Genomic DNA, 21,173 nt, shown 5'->3' with positions numbered 1-21,173 from the left:
AGACATTATCCACTGCCTGCGATAGAAAAGAGATCAACGTAATGTCGAATTATTAAATATTATAAATTTTAACATCAAGTATATAATAAGTAAATAAGGATTCACAAGCAAATATGTACGAACTAGAATGAAGCTCCCATACAGAAAACAATAAAATGTCATTCAACATATATATGGCCAGTTCAAAGTTAGAACATAATAGTGGGCATGTAGATGAATATACACATGTTTTACATAATTGTAAAAATATACAGAAAAGCGAATTATGATTATATTGCTAATCCAACACAATATTTGTACACTGGTTGGCTAAGGTATGCTATTCTTCACACAAGAACACAACCCTTAATAATTAATCAGTTAAAAAGCAAAGTTGCATGGATACGGATACAGATACAAATACAGATACGGTATTGGGTACGGATACGGCCATTTTTTAAGACCCCCAATATGGATACAACTGGACACGACATTAATAAATAACACATATACATATATTTAACATAGTTTTCAAAGTTAATTTCAAAAGTAATATTGACAAATAAATGCTACATATATATTTATAAGTTAATTTAACGCTTTACAATATGTAACCATAGTAGAGTTGCATTAGAAGATAACCCAAAAATGAATTGTTGAAATAGAAAAACATTTTATTTGTCTTTCTCATTCGGTGAGGGTTTTGTTTATACTATTTGTTTAAAAAAAACTGCTTTAATATAGTTTTTTTTTTACATTAAAGGGAAGATCTATGTCAAATCTTACCAAAAAAACAAATCCCATAGTATTTGGTATGGTTCAATAATCAATTTTATTAGGCAGACATGGGTACAATATTCGATGTGTATCCGAGAAGTATTGGATACGTTTCCAAATCGGATACGGGGATAAGCACGCCCAAGGAGGGACAGAGGAGTTTCCGGCAACTCTGTTAAAAAGATTTCCAGCAAATCCTACTTTATTGGAAAGGTTTATATTATGCACTACTCTGTTGAAAATACTTGAAAAGATAAGCAATAAGAACTTAATACTTTACTACCAAAGGTTGTGATGTAATGGTAAAGTTCAGATCTCTGCATCACAAGAAGGCAACCCACAACTGGGCAGACATGTGCATGTATTAAAATGTCTAGGACTTGAGCTCATTCATCCCTACAAACCAGTCTAGGCCTAGTGATTTTCTTAGTCGCCCAGAGTATAAAAACAATTTGATTTATTTGGTGGAATAATAAAGCATTTAATTGGGACCAATCAATCTAAGATAGCCTTGATGGACATCTCAATTATCTAATCTATTCATATGTTTTTGTCAGCATGGTAATCACTGACACCAACAACCAAAAGATGTGATCCCAAGAATATCAATGAACCCTCGTACTCACACTCGTTAAAAGACCCACCTAACTTGAAAGAGAGAAATGCAAAGAAGAGAATATACCAAATAAGGCATGCAAGAACGTCCATACCTCCAAGAAACCAAAAAAGCCACAAATTACTACAATGGGTTGGTAACCTTGAATTCCTGATGGTAATTTTACTCTTGTTGAACTTCTGTTTGTGTTTTTCTTCAATTTCTTTATGTACTTTTCATTTCTAGAGCTATGGTGAGAAATCGTGAGTTCATGTAAATGCTGATTGCATAACACTTACCAAGAATAAGATTTCAAACAGTCATTAGTACAATCAATGGTTTTGTGCATTGGCATTGACCTACCAAAATTGTGGACATGTGGATGCCTCCTGGTAGTTTACACTAATTCTAAGCCCCGAATATTAAATTTAACTTTGAACATACTATGTCTTAAGAGCAGAAACAAGATGAAGCCCTTTCAGGGGAAGACAAAGTTGTTGTCATCCTTTGATCTAGCTCTTCTGCACCATGTTATTATTTGTCTCCTTAGTCATATTCATCTGCTTGGTTCTACTTCTACTTGTGTGTGGTGGTAGGCTGTTTTCTGCATCATGATTTTCAGTCCTTCCCTGCACTACTTTGACCTGCGGTTGATTGTGACAGAAGGAATTACAGAGCTTGGCTGAACTACAGCTAAGTCCCCCATCTGGCAGGTGAAGGGGATGGGATGAGACGAGTGTTGACAAGAAAAGTGAGATGGTGGATAAAAACATGATCGGAAAGAGTTTAGCAAGTGCAATTAAAACACCATGCGAATTCTTGTCAATGAAGCATGAATCAAGATACAAGAGAAGGCCAAATTTGAAGTTGCTTGTGAACATGGAGAGGCCATCCAAGCAGAAGGTGAAGCAATAGATGATCAAGTTATGAATTGTTCCATTTTATCCTTGGACCTTTTTGTTTCAATGAATTTGATCTTAGACAAAGAACAGATATTGAAGAATGTACATTTTTCTTTTATATTCTTACACAACTATAGGAATTCTTTGATGATTAGATATCTCCTGCTTGGGGCAAAAGCTTGGGTTTAGAATAGTTTCTTCTTTGTTTCCTTTAAAAATGGAAATATGCACCAAAAAAATTGTAGGCTGTTACAACACAAACTGTCGGTCTTGTAACCATTGCAACACAAACTGTTTCAATACTTGAATAAAATTGTAGGCTGTTTAAAATTGTTGATCTTGTAACCATTACAACACAAACTGTTTTGATCATATCCAACTTGTTATTTTAATAGTTGGCATTATGTAGTGATGTAACTGCTTGTAACGTAGCAGCTATATCACTAGCCAGTGCTGACAAATATTGGACTTACAAACAAAGCATATTGTTGCAACAGTCCATAAATCAATTCATGTTAAAGGCCTTCCTTTGCAACCTTGTGGTAAATCTCAGGGATGTTGTCCCATAGTCAAACTCCTAAATGGCCTGAAACTTGAGATGTTCCCCCATATCTGGTTTTTGCTCCCTCACTGTCCTAAAACCATTAGGGGAAGTTCTAAAAGTTGATGAAAGAAGACATTTGCTGCCTCGTATAAATGCTATGGTTTTAATCTCTTTAAAACCTTCCTCTTGTTTTCCTATCTGTTTTGTTTTGAGTAACTGACCTTCCTGTGCAATGTCTTATTTCAGGATCACCTTATAGATTGCTCTAAATTCAGAAATCCAAAATGAAACGGGAGCAAAAATGTAGTTAGAGATGTAATTCTTACTTGAATAAGATGAGATAAGCTATATAATTATTGAAGTCCGATTTCTCATATCAGGTTGATCTCTTAGATCGATCTACATTATCAGATGGAATTCTTTGCTCAGTGTAATCTTAAAATCTGAAATAGTACTCTTTGACTTTTGCTGTTCCTTTTTTAGTAGTGAAATCTCCTTTATTGGTGAAAGGATTGTCATCTTTCATTAGAATTCAGTCTATTAATACTGTATTGTTTCTTCAATGGTCATCTTAGTTCGATCTCCATTATCAGATGGAATTCTTTGCTCAGTGTAATCTCAAAAACTGAAATAGTACTCTTTTACTGTTGCTGTTCCTTTTTTTGTAGTGAAATCTCCTTTATTGGTGAAAGGGTCGTCATTTTTCATTCGAATCCAGTCTATTAATACTGTATTGTTTCTTCAAAGGTCATCTATATAAGGAGCTTTCATCTTCTTTGTATATTACAAGAATACAACATCGGTTTACCATAACATAGTATCAGAGCAGGTCAATGGGATTTCATAAAATTTGGCGAATTCAAGCCTCTTCTGCTATGGAAAATTTTCTAAAAAATATATTTTTTGATTTTTAAAAATAAAAATCATTGGAGGTATCTTATGAAAAGTTTGTGGTTCATCTTTGAAGAATTTTTGCAGAAAATCACAAGCCAAGGGTTTTGATCCTATGCTTTCCTAGTTTGAGCAAAAGTCTCTGATTTTTTAAGGTTGTGTGTACTTTGCATGTTTAATGCATGTGTTTTTTGTTTCTTGCATGTGTTTTTTGTGAGTCGCATGTTGCTCGCATATGCTATTTAGCATGCAAAGTCTCATGTTTTGCCCCACGAAGGTTTCTCTAATGGGTTTTCATAATTTTTTTCCATTTTAAAAATTTTTGTTGGGTTTTAATAATTTTTTCCTCAAATATTATTTTCTAGCTTTTCCTCAAAAAAAAATTGTTGTGTTTTAATATTTTTTCCTCAAAATTATCTTGCAATTTGTGTTGAGTAGTAGTGCTCATGTACAAAAGTTCTTGAGGGATCATCTTGTAGTCTGTTTTGGGGCATAGTACACATCTTCAAAAGGGTTTGGTGATTTACCTCAAAATCATGGTTTCAATTTCATCTCGGTGACTCTGGCTATATGCAGTAATACCTTTGTTACCAAACATCACATTGGTTGGCTTCTTGATCATTAACATTTTGTAGATCCAGGGAGGGTCCCAGTAGCAGCAAAATGTTTTGAAGAATTTGTGACCAAAAGGCAACAGTTAGATAATGACAATTAAGGAGGGTATTAGTATATTGTAATGTTTCTTTAATGGTCATCTTAGTTAGTCTTCAATTTATTAGATAACTTATATTTTTATCTTTAGTTCTTGTTTCTTTCAGAAACATTGTCTTTGTAAATATATATACGGAGCCTTCATCTCCTCTATTTAATACAACAATACGACATTGGTTTACCATAACACAGTTACCACATTTCATTCTTGCCTTTGAGAAAAATATATTATTCTCCTTTAGATGTCCTCAAATAAATATTCTCCTTTTTTATATCTTCCAATGTGGGGAGAGTCACACCTCTTCATCATGGATGTCATAACCTTCCACAATTACTATCCCTTAGATGAGTCACAAACTTTCATAATTTATACCTCTGAAAGAGTCAAAACACTTCACAATCATCTCCCTTGAAAGAGAGAAACCTTCATAATTACCACCTTTTTGAAGACTCGCAGCTCTTCATAACCTTTTAACCATTGAAGTTTTCACGTTCTTATTTTCTTCTCATTTCACTTTCCCCTTCTATTAATTTTTCCTTGATTCACACCTTCCCTTTTCTCCTCCTTCCTCTCTCCCCCTTTCAAATGAAGTTTAACCTTTGACCTTTGAAGTTGTCATGTTCTTATTTTCTTCTCATTTCATTTTTCTCTTCTTTTAATTTTTCCTTAATTCACACCTTCCCTTTTCTCCTCCTTCCTCTCTCCCCTTTCAAATGAAGTTATCTTCTCCTTTTTATATCTCATGTTTGACAGAGACACAACAGTTCCTTGCATGCCTTTTGACCCTTCATTAACCTAACTAAATTTAATTAATTTATATTTAAATTTTATTATTTCATGTTTTCAGTTTACATTTTCTTTATTCTTTCACATTTTAATTTTTTTATTATTTACTGTTGAATTCTATTTCAAGAAGGGCACATCACATCATACAATGATATTTAACTATTAATCATTGACCTTGGTAGGTTGACCACTAGTTTTCTTTGTTAAAAAGATGGCAAAGTTAGAAAAAATCATTCCTTACAAATGAAGGCTATTACTATTTTTGGAATTAAAAATTACAGAGCACTCCAGCTTTCATGTTGTGAAAATAGACTTTTGAATAGTTATTTTCTCAAACCAAGGACCTTATTAAGGTCGAAGTATCCTTGATCAAGATGGGCATATGGTTATTCAAGCTGATGTTAGAGATACCACAAGCAATCCTTCTTTATCTGAGATGCCTTCTCTTGACATTACTCCTAATTCAATCTACTAAGGTGTTCTCTAGGGGTAATAGAAGTGGATTGGCTTCTTCTCCTGCTCAAGTACGCCTTTGATCTTGATCTTATTTCTTAGCATTCCCCTAATGAGTCAAAAGTTAGGGATTTATGAATTTGTGGTCTCTACTAACCCCAACTCTCAAGGGATTTCCTTAAGGACTCCTATAAGAGAAAAAAACACCCAGTGATTTTATTTTATTTGTATCTAGATGTCTTAACCCTATGGTTTGCAATAGTAGCAAGATCCCTAATAAAGGATGAGGGAACAAGACATTAAAGTTGGCAGAGATTAAGGTGGTTTAACCACTATTGGCAAAGAGAGGGATGCTTAACCTACCTCCCTCTTGTTTTTAAACATTTAGTGAAGATGGACGAAATTTGCCCTTCCTTCTAGTTGATACTAGGTATGTACTATGAGAATTATCAACTAGAATGTAATGGGGCTAGAAACCCTCCATATAAAGTTTGTGATGATATTATTTTGCCAGTCTCTTTGGTTTAGGTTAAACACGAGAATTGTTTGGCATGCTTCTAGTTCTATTTGCTTCTCTACCGATCATAAGAGAGGAACTTCTATTATGTGTGACCCTCATTAATAGGAATGTTTGGATTGTGGTTTCTTTGCAAGGCAAGATGTTTAATATTTATCTATGCTCATAATGAAGACAGTGGTAGGGCTCATCTACAAAGTTGACTAGCTATTCATCAAAAGCATTCTTGCGAGCTCCTAAGGATGACTTTAATTTGGTGGGACTTATTGAAGATAAATTCAAGTTGCGCAAATTTGACTGCAAAAGGTTATAAGCTTTTTTCAGGTCAAAATTCGAAAGGGGAAGAAATGTGGTCGAACCACTTTTGGTTGTAATTCAAATAGCTAAAGGGTTGGATTCACAGTGTAATTTCCAAACAGACTTCTCCAAACTCAATGATTTCTATCTTCAGAAAAGTTATTTTGGGATCACCTCTATTTTGAATAATAATGTTCTATATTTTTCTCTTTACACTACTTGATCATCATCCTATTCATATTAGAATTTCCCCTCTTCCACCCATTACTCACTGCCCTAAGCCATCAAAGATTTGTTCAAGGCAAATGCCTCTCATATTAAATAGCCTCATCTTAATCATTCAGTTCATACCACTCATATACTTCTGATTTAATTATTATTAACAGATCTGCGATATATAGATAGATAGATACATTCGTCATCCATCATAATATTCAGATATAATATTCTAATATATACGATCCATTTCCGTTTTCACCCCTTCCTTGTGAAGAGTATCATATATATTTCTCTCATTCCATCCATGATGATTTGAGGAATGGATTTGATAACCTTCATATGTCTTACAAGGTTGAATGGTTATGGTGAAGAGTCATATCTTTCCCTTTATCGCACCTTTCCACAATTAATTGCTATTTGTTATCTTTTTCAAATCATGTTCCTCTAAATGCTGCCTTCTCTAACCCAGTTGCTACTTTTCCATGACACTATTTGTTGCTAATCAGCCAGGACTTTGTTTAGTCATCCTCTATCAATCTAATGATATCAATAAACACATCCTTTAGCGACACACATCTGCCTAGCTGATAATACCATGATCACTGTTATTTATTAAATAAATAATCTATGGATTCGTAAGTTGCCAAACATAACCAGTACCTAAGCAATAATTCTCTTTCGGCATACAAGCAGATGAAATCGGCATGTTTACTGATTGTTACTTTCTAAGTCATAAGATATCAAGGATACAAATATCATTCCAATAACAGTGTGCTCTACTACCAATGATATTTAACAATTCAAAGAGTACTGACACCCATTGCAAAGCCTTCTATAATATCACATAAATACTTGTTTGCCATAGCCAATGGTGTGGTATAGACATTATAGTTTGGAGAAAGTAGCCATAACCAAATAGCCTCAATTATTACCGTAAGATATGTCTCCTTGAATAGACTATCCATAATAAAGAGCTAAACCAATGGCCACTTGATATTCACGGTGGCATGAATAATAATAATATCGATAATGATATTTAAACCGTCACTACTATCTCTAACCTCTATATACTGTATGTGTTGCATTGTCAGACTCATAGGATACTAACCATTCGTTGTACAGCTTTATTTGTTACCTTGATCAACTTGTTTAGAATATCATATTATTTTTAGACTTTTATTTTTATAGTATTATTTATTATTAAATTCAATTTCAGAAAGGATCATATCACATATGGAGGAAGGAAGAAAGAAGCCAAAAAACTAAAGAAGGAATAATGGACTCTTAAAAGGTTGTAAAAGGTTGTAATAATGGAAGGTTGTGACTCCCACAAGTGTAGATATACATAGGAGGAAAATCATTTGTTATAGGCGTGGAAGAAGGAATCATCATAAGGAAGGTAATGATAGGAAGTTGTGATCTCAAATATAAGACAGTTCTGATCTGCATAAAAGGGAGCATAGAAATTGAGGAAGGGTTATAGGGAGAAGAAAAGGAGAAAAGAATAATTAACTTCCCTAATGGCAACAATGATGAGGGGTTGTGACTCTTCTAGGGTGGTAATTGCGAAAGGTTGTGCCCTTTGCAAAGGCCAGACATGATGAAGAGGTGTGACTCTCCCTCAAATTGGAAGATATAAAGGGGAGAAGGTTTCATTTGAGGACACCCGGGGGGGTTAAATCTGAGGAAAAATAAATTATTCTCGAAGGCAACAATGAAAGGTGGTGAAAAAGGTGGTAACCTTTTCACCAGCAATGTATAAAGGAGAAAGCATTCAAGGATTATACTGTGATGTCCCCCTTCAGGAATGGAATTTAATAATATATAATTAAATAATAGAATAGTTAATAAAAGAGAATTTTATTATTATACTATTAAAAACATAAAATAATAAATAAATATATACAAGAATAAACAAAATATATATAATTACAAATAATCTTAGAGAAGACTATAGACTATCATCAGTCTTCATTGTTTATTTACAAACACACAATGATGGCTATTGATACAATGTAGTTGCTTATACATCTCATCTGTCATAACCCATTGAAGTCAAAATATCAAATCAATAAATTAAGGGACATCGATAAGTTAAATAAAGTCTAAATACATCGTTGTATAACAGCAGCAACCCGATCTGGTAACAATGATATTATTTAGAGAGTGCAACTGGTGCAGGAGCACCAGGAGGCTAAGGAACATTGTCAAGGTGACATGGAGGACCTTGATCATTTGAAGGCTACAAGGCTCCTAAAGGAACTTGAACAATTGTAACAGAGGCCATTAGTGCCCAAGATTGTAACTGAAAGTCACTATGTTCCTGATTGCCCTATGAGACCAATGGACCTAGTAAGGGTCACTATGTATTGGGCCAGTATCTGGAGTCTTCAATGGGTCTAATGGATTAAAAGAATGTAAAATGACCACTCTTTGTCATGAAATATGTAATGCTGGGTCACCATTGTTATAAAGGACCCTATAGTGATAAGTTCGCAATAAGGCCTAGAAAGGATAAAAGGATTGTAGATTAAAAGTTTAGTGTCTAAATCATGTCAAATAGGTGATTAAGGGCCCAGGCAGAGAGAATTTGGTTGTAGAATTGAGAACTTGTTGTCAACTTGACACAACACTCATTAATCCCCAAAAGATGTTTGACAGCAGGTACAAACTGTCGGGTTGCAGTGGTTACATAGTTAGTTGCAGTCAGTTGAAATGTAGTTGATCAGTTTAGGAGACCATACTAAGTATGCAATAGGCATTGTCGAGCAGGATGAGCACACGGTCGATGTAATAGAAGTTTGAATAACAATAGAGTGAGCATTCTGCAAACAGTGTTATTTTATTATCTGCTGACAGATAAATCTATAAATTTCAGTCATTTAGATGATTTTCTGCATTTAACTATCATTGTTTTGTAGGAGTGCTGACTGGATGTATTAGCCCTGTGTATCAGCTTTGTTTTACACATAAAATCCCCTCATTTGATTGCATATATCAAAAGATCCATTAGTTTGTCTTGTAACTGGTAAAAACCCCGACAAGGGTTTGCAGAGAACACTACATTGTAGTTTCCCTTATATTCTACATGCAATAAGCCACCATAATGGGCAGAGTTGCGGTCAAGCATGTAAATAACCTGTCTATAAAGTTGCAGAGTCTCATGCAGGGTCTGGTACATGGTTTGGAGGCAGGGAATTGTTGAAGACAGTCACAGTGAGAAAGGAATTTGATTGTCACTGATAAGTTGTAGGCTTTGTTCACTCAGGAAAGTGGATGATGGTATTTGAGATCCTGTGAGGGAGGTGAGGAATGTGAAAGAGTATGTGGGAATGTTTACAAGATAACAGAGAGATGGTTGAGGCATAGGAGTTGTGGATAGTGAGTTCACTGTTATAACAGACGGTGACTGGTAAGTGAGTTGTTTGTTGGAATAAGAGTTTGTGGTGAGGTTTTTAATGTGAACAAAGCCTTGAGAATAGTGAGACCAATCATAGGTTGGATGGTACACCGAATGGAAAGGGTGTTGGTACTGTTAAACCAAAGTAGTTGGTAACTGTCTTCAACATACTAGTTTGATATGGAAGTTACAGCAAGTTATGAGGGCTTGGGCATTAGAAGCAAGTTTTATGCTATCACATGAATGGTAGACATTGGGAGATCCAGAATAGGTCTTAGACCTTTAATAGCAACTGTGAGGAATGTTCCCAAGAAGGTGTAAGAGAAACATTTGGTATGATGAGTCTTTGTGAAGACAAGAAGTCAGGAGAAGAGTTGATGCCTAGAAGTGGCAGAGTAAGGTTGCCGTTGTCATAGAACTGTAAGGACATTACAATTACTCACCACTACATCAAATCAGCATGCACTCAATCATCACTCCTCAATCTATGAATTCCAAATTCATTCAACCATCATTGACTAATATATCAAATAATCAATTCAAAGCAAATCATTCTATCATTCATCAAATATCAATTGGGAATCGAACAAAGATACTTACAACCAATTCTTCCATCGATTCAATCAATCTATATTAATCATTCAAACATCAAATGAGATAAAAGAATCAACTCAAAGAAAGAAAGGCATACTTACAGTATGAACTATATATTGTGGACTTACAGAGCTAATTATATACTGTGGTATAGTTTCCATGCATGATATAATAACTCTGTGCACATCTGCATACCTCTGAATTAATATGCATTTTATGATTATCTGTCATAGTATCATAGATATATTGCTGATTCAGAAGCGGTTTAAACTTTAATATAGGAAATGTGTATAAGATGTGATGTATATTTATATTCTCCAACAGCTGTAATTAGCCATGGTAGGGGAAATGAGGGATTGCAAGCAAGGGAACAGTGATGGGGTTGCCTTCTAAGATGCCACCTCATGGTATTTGACCAGGGAGGGGCCAAAGGGGTACAAAGGGTACTTTCTTTGGTCTTAGGAAAAATGGACTTTCTAGGCACCCTATTGTTCAATAATTGGAAGTAGAATTAAGGATGTTCAATCATTGGAAGTATTGGCAGTGGGCCAGCATCGCTCGCAGGATCCATGACATGGCTTAACCACCTCATGTGTTCTATAAGGCTAGTGCTTATATTTGGCATTAACAGTTTGAGCTTTTGGTCCAACAGAAACACTAGCAGCTTAACAATTGGTATCAGAGCCAGTCACAGGTTCGAGTCTACACAAGTGAGTGATGCTGGGTTAGGGATTGTTGGCAGTGGGCCAGCATCTCTGGTGGGATAAGTGACATGGCGTAACCGCATCCTGTGTTCTGTAGGCAAGTGGTTGTATTTGGCATTAACAGTTCAAGCTTTTGGTGTAACAGCAACACAAGCGGCTTAACAGGAAGTAGGAACAAGTGGCAAGATTGAGGGGAATTGATGAAGGATACCTCACTAGGTACCCTCGCATAGGCCATATAAGACCAAGATTGATGGTATATCCTATTATCTGTTCTTGGGCCTAGGTTAGAGGGTCTCTAGAGCACCTTATCAAGTCACCCCATCATATCTATTCCATGGTTGAGTCTTATTAAATTAATTTAAGCAATCTAGTGATTAAATCTACATTTCCAATGTATGCTTATTTCTAACAAAAGACTTTTTATTTTATTAATTATGATTATAAATTATTTCTAACTTGCTTGTAGGGTCCCAATGAAAGTGAAAGGTATCTATAAACCTACTTCTTTCAATTAAATACTGTAATCTACAGCGAAATTTGGGTATTCATAATTTTGGGGCATTACATAGTACATTTAAGATGTGCCAAACGTCTTGTAATGTTAGCCTGGGGAAGATCTTAGCAATGTTTTGGTCAGTAAATTTTAGCACAAGGACTGTTAGTGATCAGAGAAAGACATCACCAATCCCTTTTGATACACTTGCACCAAGTGCACACCTACTCTGCTTTGTAATCTAAGGATAGATAAAGGAAAGAATGAGAGCGAATGGCTTATTCAAGGAAATGATTTGATAGAATATATTCAGAGGAAACTCTTTTTGCTTATGGATTGACTAATAGCCTAATTAATTAATGTGCATTGTTTAACGCCAAAAAAGCATATTGTTGTCCCATTTGAGTATAGTTTGGATTTGGTTGTTAATCGTGTGGTAACTACAGGCAGCAAGTACCATAGGTATTTGCAGTTAGACATGTAGATACACACTGGTGGCAAGGACATGCATTTGCTCTCACTTATCAACATACCAGCATAACATTTATCTTAGAAAGAGTATTATATTATTAACTACAAGAAAGAAATTGAAAGTTACCATTTACAATTGGTTTCGCCAATAGCATCGATTAGCTCCGCAGGTATGCAACGCCACTTCTGACAGTCATCACATGCCACCCATCCCACTCGCGGCGATCCACAGCATCTATCTGCACTCTCATCATATTTAATCATATTTAAAGTTCTGTTTGCTTCTACCTTTTTAGTAATACTAGAAACGTCCTCTCCACTTGCTTCATTGTTGTGTCTTGGCATCCCTTGTCTCTCAGGGAAATAAATTTCTCTAACATTTTTCTTTTCAGAAAAATGATTATAACTTGAATATCCATGTTTGTCATCTTCATTTGCTGAAGTATCTGCTAACTTCAGGGATGAAGCAGCATCGGTGCAAGAGTCGGATTGACCCTTCACTCCACTTAAGTCCGCACTGACTGTCTTTCCCTGTGATGTTTCCTGATTGCTGAAACCATTCTTATTTATAAAGTTATCCAAACCTTTACCAGGTCTGGTATTACCTTTCGCTGAACTCTTCAGCCCATTACACGCTTGTCTGCTCTTAACACATGACAATTTCTTCTCGCTGTTGCTTTTTGTTTTTTTGATAGCTTTTCTCTGGCTCTGACACATTACACTACTGCACATGGATTCTGTTTTTATGTTACCTTTTCTGCAATTTTTGAAATTTTTCCTATCTTGGCCTTTACCACGAGGTGCTAAAGTTTCTATTTTCACATTTGCAATGGACTCTTCTCTAATGCATGTGTGCATTCCCTCGCCGCTAAAAGTTTCCTGCATCTCGCAATTAGAATTTTCCTCTATACCTTTGGTAAAAAGACCCTTGTCGACCACACCCTGATCATTGCCATCTGGATACAGAAGACTCCTCCGATTTTTCAAATTGGACTTTCTCATTACTGTTTTCTTAAATCTGCTTTTTGTCACTTTTCTCACAGTATGTTCATCCTGAGTCCGATTGAAACCTCCAGGTGTGACTTCTGCAACTCCCATAGCTGTTCCAGGCAATTTTGGCTTACTTTTAGATTTCTCTTTCACATTTCCTTTCCTTTTACCTGGTTCCTTTTTTGCAAATGTTGTTCTTATGTTGTCATGTGACGTTGCTGAAACTGTATCATGCAATTCATTATCCCTGTGTTCTGTTGGAAGAGGTTCTGCAACTTCCATGCTCAACCCAGATAATCCACATCCCTTCAAATCTATATCAGTTGTCACTATTTCTTTATGACCGCTTCTTGTTTCATCCTGCAACATCACAGTACTTCGCTCAAGTGACCCTTCTTGTAATGCACTTTCCTGTTCAATATACTTGTGGTGTTGTGAATTCTCCAAAGAAACAGGAACATCCTTAGCAAAGGATGTTTTTAATCCCACATTAACATCACTCTTTTCCATCTCAAGAACAGTTCCAACAATTGCATTTGTACTTGTTCTACATTCTGCAAGTGGTTTTAAATTACTGTCAACTGAAACCCCACAGATCTCCTGCACAGAGATCGGATCTAGTTGTTCATGACTGACAATATTTTTTGGGTGGAGCACATCGTGAATATGATATACGCTCTCTTCGTAACCTTCCTGAGATGCATCCATTTTTATTGAGCTGCTATCACGGGATTTAGCTTCACTTATAAATGTACAGATTGTCTCGTCACTGGAATATCTTTGGGTTGCATTTTTATCTTCTATCTTTTTCGATGATTTTGAAAAATCCTGAGGTGAATTCCACTTTGACCGATCCATTGAATATTGATCTGTTTCACATTTCAGACATTCATGTTCCTCATTAATAATCTTTTGACCCCCAATTTCTCTTCCAGAATGAAGATCCCCATCTAAACATAAAAAGTCACTTTTCTGAACACTTGGTCCATGGTCATCTGATCGTCTGTTCTCTAATATAGAGTCTCTGGTCCTTTTTGTGCCTTTCCGACTAAATATAGGATCTTTTACTTGCTCTAATTGCCTGATATCACAAACTTTCCCTAATTGTTGCCTTTCTACGCCAGTCTCTCTTTTTCCCCACTGTTGATTTTGCACTATCTCATCCTCGATGCTTGTTGTACACAAACCATTCAAAAGTCCACCAGTGTTGTTTTTTTCTTCAACTGTTTCTAATGTTTTTAAAACTTCAGAGAGTCTATCTTTGTTGATTTCAGTAGACCCTTGCTCCCTTTTGTTGTTCTCTTCTCTCATTATTCCTGCACCATAAGGAGGATCTCTAATAGAACATAAATAATCACCTCCTTGTGCATTTAATATGTGACCTTCTGATGCACTGGAATCTATCACATTACACTGATCCTGAAGTAAACCTTTTTGCTGCTTCTCATTGCTCTTTTTTTGACAATTTCTACTGTGATCATCTAGAAGAAAATTAGCCTGCTGTGATTCCCCACTATCACTAATCCTTCTTGGTTTCTGTCTTTTTCCACCACCCATTCTTGGTTTCCCTCGATAAGTCCGAGGATCAACAGTCTCAATATTTGCTTCACATGACTTATTCAAATGTTCATGAGATGCATTGTGCTCTTCTTCCTTTCTCAAAGGTTCTGTAACTTCATGTGGCAAATAACATTTTAATTGATCAGTAGAACATTGATCTCTCTCAGTAACATCAGTAGGCCTTCCATCTCCATGGGAAGCATCAATATCAACATTTGTTCTACATAACTCACTCAAATCTCCATGAGATGTACTTTTTGCCACATGTCCAAGTGATCCCGGAACTTCAAAATGCAAATAGCATCTTGATTGATCGGTAGAACATCTATCTATATCTATTCCTGAACATTTACTCTCCTCTTCTATGTCCTTTTGTGTCAAAGTTTCTCCTCCAGAATGAAGGTTTTCATTAAAGTTTAATTCACCTCTCTGAGCATTTGATATATCCTCATCTGGACCTCCAATTTCTAGTGCAAATCCCTGACCCTCCAGACCTCCTTTTTCTGGGCCGTCATTGTTCACTTTTGCAAAATTTCTGCTGTTACCAACTGTGGAAGATTTCAACTGTTCCTTTTGGTGATGTTCCAGATTTGTCTCAAGGCCTTGCCATCTTGCACCACTCCCTCTTTTTGCCACCTGTTGATTGTGGATTACCTCGCCAATAAGTTTTCTTTCACCAAAATCAGTATCTAAACATGATAATTCGGAATTAAATGCTGTTTCTGTTTTCTTTAGACCTTCCCTTAAGTTTTCAAGTCCTCCCCATGCAGTGGATCTTATAGTCTTACTTAATATACTACGCTTGCCTGTCATCTTATTAGCAAATATTGGATTGCATTTGTCTAACAATGAATCATGAACAAGTGTTTGCGCGTATACCTTCCCATGAGCTCTGCTTCTAGTGATTCTACCTATGATTTTATCAGCAACGTTGTTATTTGAAGAAATTCCACTGTCTTTGTCAAAAAAAATTGAATCTGCTAAAAGACTCTTAACTACTTCATTTGAACCATCATTTGTTTCTTCTGTAGAAGACACTACACTGCTGGATTGTAATGGTGTATCAACGGTGGCAGTTTGTGGAGTTGCTAACGCATCTAGCCCTTCTGAATTGTTTGTATCCAAAGGATCAACTATTCCATCTGCAGAAAGATCAACACTTTCTGTCTTCTGAGAAGAAACTTTCCTGGATATACGTTTTCTAGAGCCAGTAGGTTTCTTCCGTCTTGATGATTTTCGGCCTTTTGGTTTAATATTAATTTCCAATGGAACCTCTTGCTCTGTACCCTGTCCAATTTCCGTTGGAGCGGACAGAGAGACTTCTCCATTGCATGGCGCACGTTCTCTCACAACTGTTTTAGCACATTCCTCCAAAATATTAACTTCCACAATCCCTGCAGTGACCACCTGATGAGTTGGATATTCAATGCCATATTTCTCGGATGTTGTCTCGACGCATGCATTATCCTGAACAGTTTTCTCATTTGGGTAGACCTTGTGAATTTCACTAGCGATCTCATTTTTGCGTTCATCCTGAATTACAATATCTTCTGTACCCTCTGCATTTACCATCTGATCATTTGGGCAATCATTAAGACTCCCACAGTTCTCGCCGCTAATCTCTCCATATTCGCTGTTCTCTCTACCTTTCTCACTTGGGCATTCTACAGAAATTCCATTCTTTTCTGGACTTATTCCATCACAAACCTCATCATCTCTACCATCATTGGTCAGACACTCATCAAAAATATCAGAATCCACGTTCAGACCAAACTCTTCCTTAACGTCCGGTTGAAATTTCAAAATTTCAACCCCATTGGCCTCAATAGCCGGCTGATGGTAGAATGAAGAACCGTTCACAAAGGGCTCGTGGTAGCTCCCGTAACCATCCATAGCTTGTCTCGTATGAATAAGCAAGGGATACTCATCATCATTTTCAGGAGACGAATAGCATTGAAAAGGAAACCCAACATTGGTCGCATGCCTGGCCTCTTGACCCCTCCCATCCACTTCCCTCCAAACAATTGCCGCACCCAAACAATTCTCCAACTGACGAGCATTCACACTCGTCACCAACAAATCCTCCGTATCCGAACCAGCATTCTCGTGCAGCCCTAAATTTCTCATATCCCCCATTTTCCCCTCAAGCCCTTACCCACGAACAGACAATCAAAACTGATCTAAAAATCCTCGCTCAATCATCTCTCAATACAAATCCTTACCCATTTGCATCAGAAAACCCTAAAAGTTATGATACATGAATTTCCCTCCCAAATTGTCTACAAGCAAAACCACCACCGCCCAAATAAACCCAAAAAAATCAATTCAAGAATATCAGGCAACAAATTTACATACATGAAATGAAATTCGCTCTCCTGTGTTGATCATCTGCTGTGCTTATCATTTCGCCGGTCAATCTGCACGGCCTAGGGTTAGCTCATCTCCTCCATTTCCTTGCCCTGCACTTTCTCTACCTCCTTTCTTTTATAGCTAACAATTATCTGACACGTATGATGTACTTTCCGTCTGCCAAGCTGGACATTGGAGAAGATTTAAAGCTCGTAAATTTTCTCGCTCTGGATTCAATGCAAACCAGAACCCTGAATATTGCCAATGCCATCCACCTCAAATGAAGGACGGACCCGCCCTCTCCAAGGATTTTCCCATCATTTCGTTGTTTATTTATAGCCATATTTGTTGACGTGACGATGAGTCCGTAGAACGCCAATTACTATTCTTTGCATTGTACGCTGGCTTTAGGCTGATAACTGTGGAGAATGGAACTTTTTTTGGCATAGATTATAGATTTATACAAAATGGGGTATTAAAGCAACTATTTTTCAATAACAAGATTTACACTCGAATATTCAACATCAATAATAAGAGTTTTGGATAAGATTATTTTGTTTAATATATGTGTTAAGTCGAAAACACTTGTATTTAGCCTTTAATGATATTGACTTTTTGACTATATCAACAATTATTTTATTTTATTTTATTTTTAAGAATATTAATTTTTTTTAATTTCATTAATAACATTTTAAACTGATCTAATTTTTAATATAAAAATATTTATATGAAATTTTAAAATTACATAACATGTGAGCAAATTTGAGAGGTTAAAGTTAGTCTTTTATTTTTATTTTTTATTTTTTATTTAATTACATTAAAAATTAGACAGGAGCCTACAACACAGTGGTAAATTGTGAGCCTCTTATCCAAGAGGTCTTGGGTTCAACTCTACACAAGCTTAATAAATAATAATAATTAATCACATCACATAATAATAATAATGAATCTTGGCTTCAGCCTCTTATCCATCAAAACAAATGAAAAAGAATATTTTTAAAACTTCTTTAGATAAATGTGTTTTTAAAGTTTGTTTTCAAATATATTTTTCATTAAAAATTCATAATATAAAAATTATAAATTATAGGCAAGAGCCTACAATCAACTGTAACTTGTGAACTTATGAAAGTTTGAGGTTCAAGTTTACTCCAGCTTAATACATAATGATTAATTTCAACAAATAATAACTAATCTAGGCTTTGGCCCATTACCTATCAAAAAAAATATAAAATATAATTATATATGTTTGAAGAAAATGTGTATCGTATATATTAAAGTTCATAAATTTATTTTATAAATAAAATATTATTATTAATTTTATATTCATTTTTTTATTGTTTCTAATTATGTGTGATCTTAATCATGACATGGAAGCTTGGCACCTACAGAACCACATAGTCAAAATTAATGGTGAATTGGCATTTCTTGCATATTTCAAATTATCACATATCAGAAGACAAGGGAATAAAGAGGTTGGCATCATGTCCAACACGGCATTAAGCCTCAAAATGTTTGAAGTTGTTATCGAGGATTTCCAAGATGTCATATTTAAGGAATGAAATCCTATTTAATTCCAACATTTATCTATAAACACGTCGTGGTTGCCACCATTCCTCCTCATAAATACAACATGCAATTAACGACCCTAATGTGATGATTTTCATGTGAATACATAGCTGGATGTGACATACCTTTATTACCATTCACATTGATAGTCATGTTAAATGGTTGAGGTGTGTACCCTCTACATTAAAAAGAAATTGCAAGCAACATAGAAATAAGAGTGAAGTGTTGGATTTAGTTTGAGCTAAGATGGAAACAACATTCACACTCACCTACCTTAAAAAACACAACCATTTCATGGACATCACAAGAAGGTGAGAATGGATAAAATGTTTAATTTTGTCCATCGCAAACTCACCATGGTCCTTGATATACTACTTGTTAAGAGAGATATTTTACAAGGTGGAAAATCAACATTGAATAAATATGGACATTTATTCATTGATCATGGTGTGGGCTTCACAACTTGGAGAAGGAAAAGACATTATGAGATTTATGATCATTAAACTAGTTCCACCTAAGGCTTTGCAAGGCATGGATGGAATTCTGGAAGCCTCAATCCTGAGAATTAGGATACATTCAAGAAATAAACAGAGTGGACTAGAGAAGATAACTAAGACAAAGTACACACCATTTGTGTGGCACTTTGAAGAGGAATTCATCAACAAGATATTTAGGGAGACTAGGAAGGGATGGTACACCTTGAAATTGTTGGTAATGAGACAAATCATTGATGAGGGCATTGAGAAAATGAAGTCTAGAGCAAGATGGATGATAGAAGATAAGGAAAAACTATTTAATGTCCCAATAGGGAACCCAAGAGAGATGAACCTAAACATTGCAACTAAGTTTACTAAATAATGTTTTTCTTAAGAGTTTACAAATAGAAATGTAATAATAATGTATCAACAAATTAGAAGAAAAAAATAATAAGATAATACATGCATACATTCAACTCAAAACATAGATTACAAATCTCAAGGGTTTCATAACATGGAATTACATACATGCTAAAATCTACTAAGTACAGCTAATAAGTACAACTCACATAATATAGATGAGCATCATCACATGTGAAAATCCTAAATCTAACTTATGCATAATCCAAACACATATAACTCTACATCCATTGCATGTGTCACAAGGTATGGCATATAAAGCAATGTGCATATACATAAATCAACACACAAGAGCTAAGATAAGAAGATGGAATAAATCTCCAAGATGAATCACAGTGATAATGCAACTACTACAAGGATCAACCAACACTAGTACAGGAAGTTGACACATATCTCAATAGTAAATGTGACACTACCTCTCGACCTCGATAAACCCAAAGAAGGTCCACTCCCTTTGTGCTAAGGAGATATAACAAAGTCCATACAGATATCAAACCACCAAACCAAACTTATAGATCAAATAATTGATCCTAAAAAGTTATCTAATCCCAATATCGAGACTCAACTGAATATGTAGTAAACACTAAACCAGAGGCAACAACACATGTCAAAAACCTATGATGTATACAAGGAAGTATCATCACATATGTCTAACCCTTGAGTTTCATTATGGCAGCTTCTCTGGACCTTGACACTCAAGTGACGACATCAATAAACATCATATATGGATAAGGCTACTAACTATGTCACACCTCAATCAAGCATCTTTTACCACTCCCATCCTAGCACTACTACATTTGGCCCCGAATTGTAATGACAACCCATTGCCCAACTGACATCAGTCAGAATTGGCTCCCGTTGGACAGGCGTCAGACTTTTGTTATCGCAAGTTATGACAACAAGGGTTATCGTCACAATTGCGACGGCCACATGTGTCATAAATTGGGCTATCGTTTTGGCAAATTGTTCATTTTCACCATAACAATTGCGAAAGAAATATGTTGAAGACACCGTCATAATTGTGAAGTCTATACAACGGAAGTTCTATGGTCCCCATGGCAAGCCGTCAGAAACATCCATCACAATTGGGACGGGCATGTGGTAGGAATGTTGCGAGATCAACAACTAGTTGTCACAATTGCGATGGCATGTTGTATTAATAAAAAAAATTGGCGACAAACATTGAATAGCTATGATGCAATCATAGGTTAATATTGTCATACAATCATTGGTTAATATTGAGCTTCACTTGGTTTTGAGAATAGTTTAATATTCTCTACTAATCAGGGCCAACCACGTGAAGTTGGAAGCTCATTTGTCCCCACTCCCCCTTAACATCTAAATTCCTCGTTAACATCTAAAATCTTTATAAAATGATCAATGTTTAAAGTATAAAAAAAGATTCCAAACCTGCAAAAGTGACATCGTTTCCCCATCTTTTGGTGCATGTCATTTTTCTGTCGCATCCAAAATAA

At 35.7% G+C, this 21,173-nt stretch overlaps 1 protein-coding gene across 1 annotated transcript in view; it reads right to left on the bottom strand.

The window, feature by feature from the left end:
• Positions 1-17,536, bottom strand: part of LOC149555773 (uncharacterized) — a 126,489-nt gene extending 108,953 nt beyond the window's left edge. Inside the window, exon 1 of the mRNA XM_089829933.1 lies at positions 12,465-17,536. Within this exon, the coding sequence (XP_089686059.1) occupies positions 12,465-17,023 (4,559 nt within the window). The 5' untranslated portion in view covers positions 17,024-17,536. The remainder of the gene's footprint in view (positions 1-12,464) is intronic.
• Between the last annotated feature and the right edge of the window lie 3,637 nt (positions 17,537-21,173).

Source organism: Cupressus sempervirens, chromosome 5 (genome assembly GCF_028749045.1).
Source record: "Cupressus sempervirens isolate cs-2001-9-10 chromosome 5, ASM2874904v1, whole genome shotgun sequence".
In the NCBI taxonomy this organism is placed as follows: Eukaryota; Viridiplantae; Streptophyta; class Pinopsida; order Cupressales; family Cupressaceae; genus Cupressus; species Cupressus sempervirens.
This window is presented reverse-complemented; position numbering and strand designations above follow the sequence as displayed.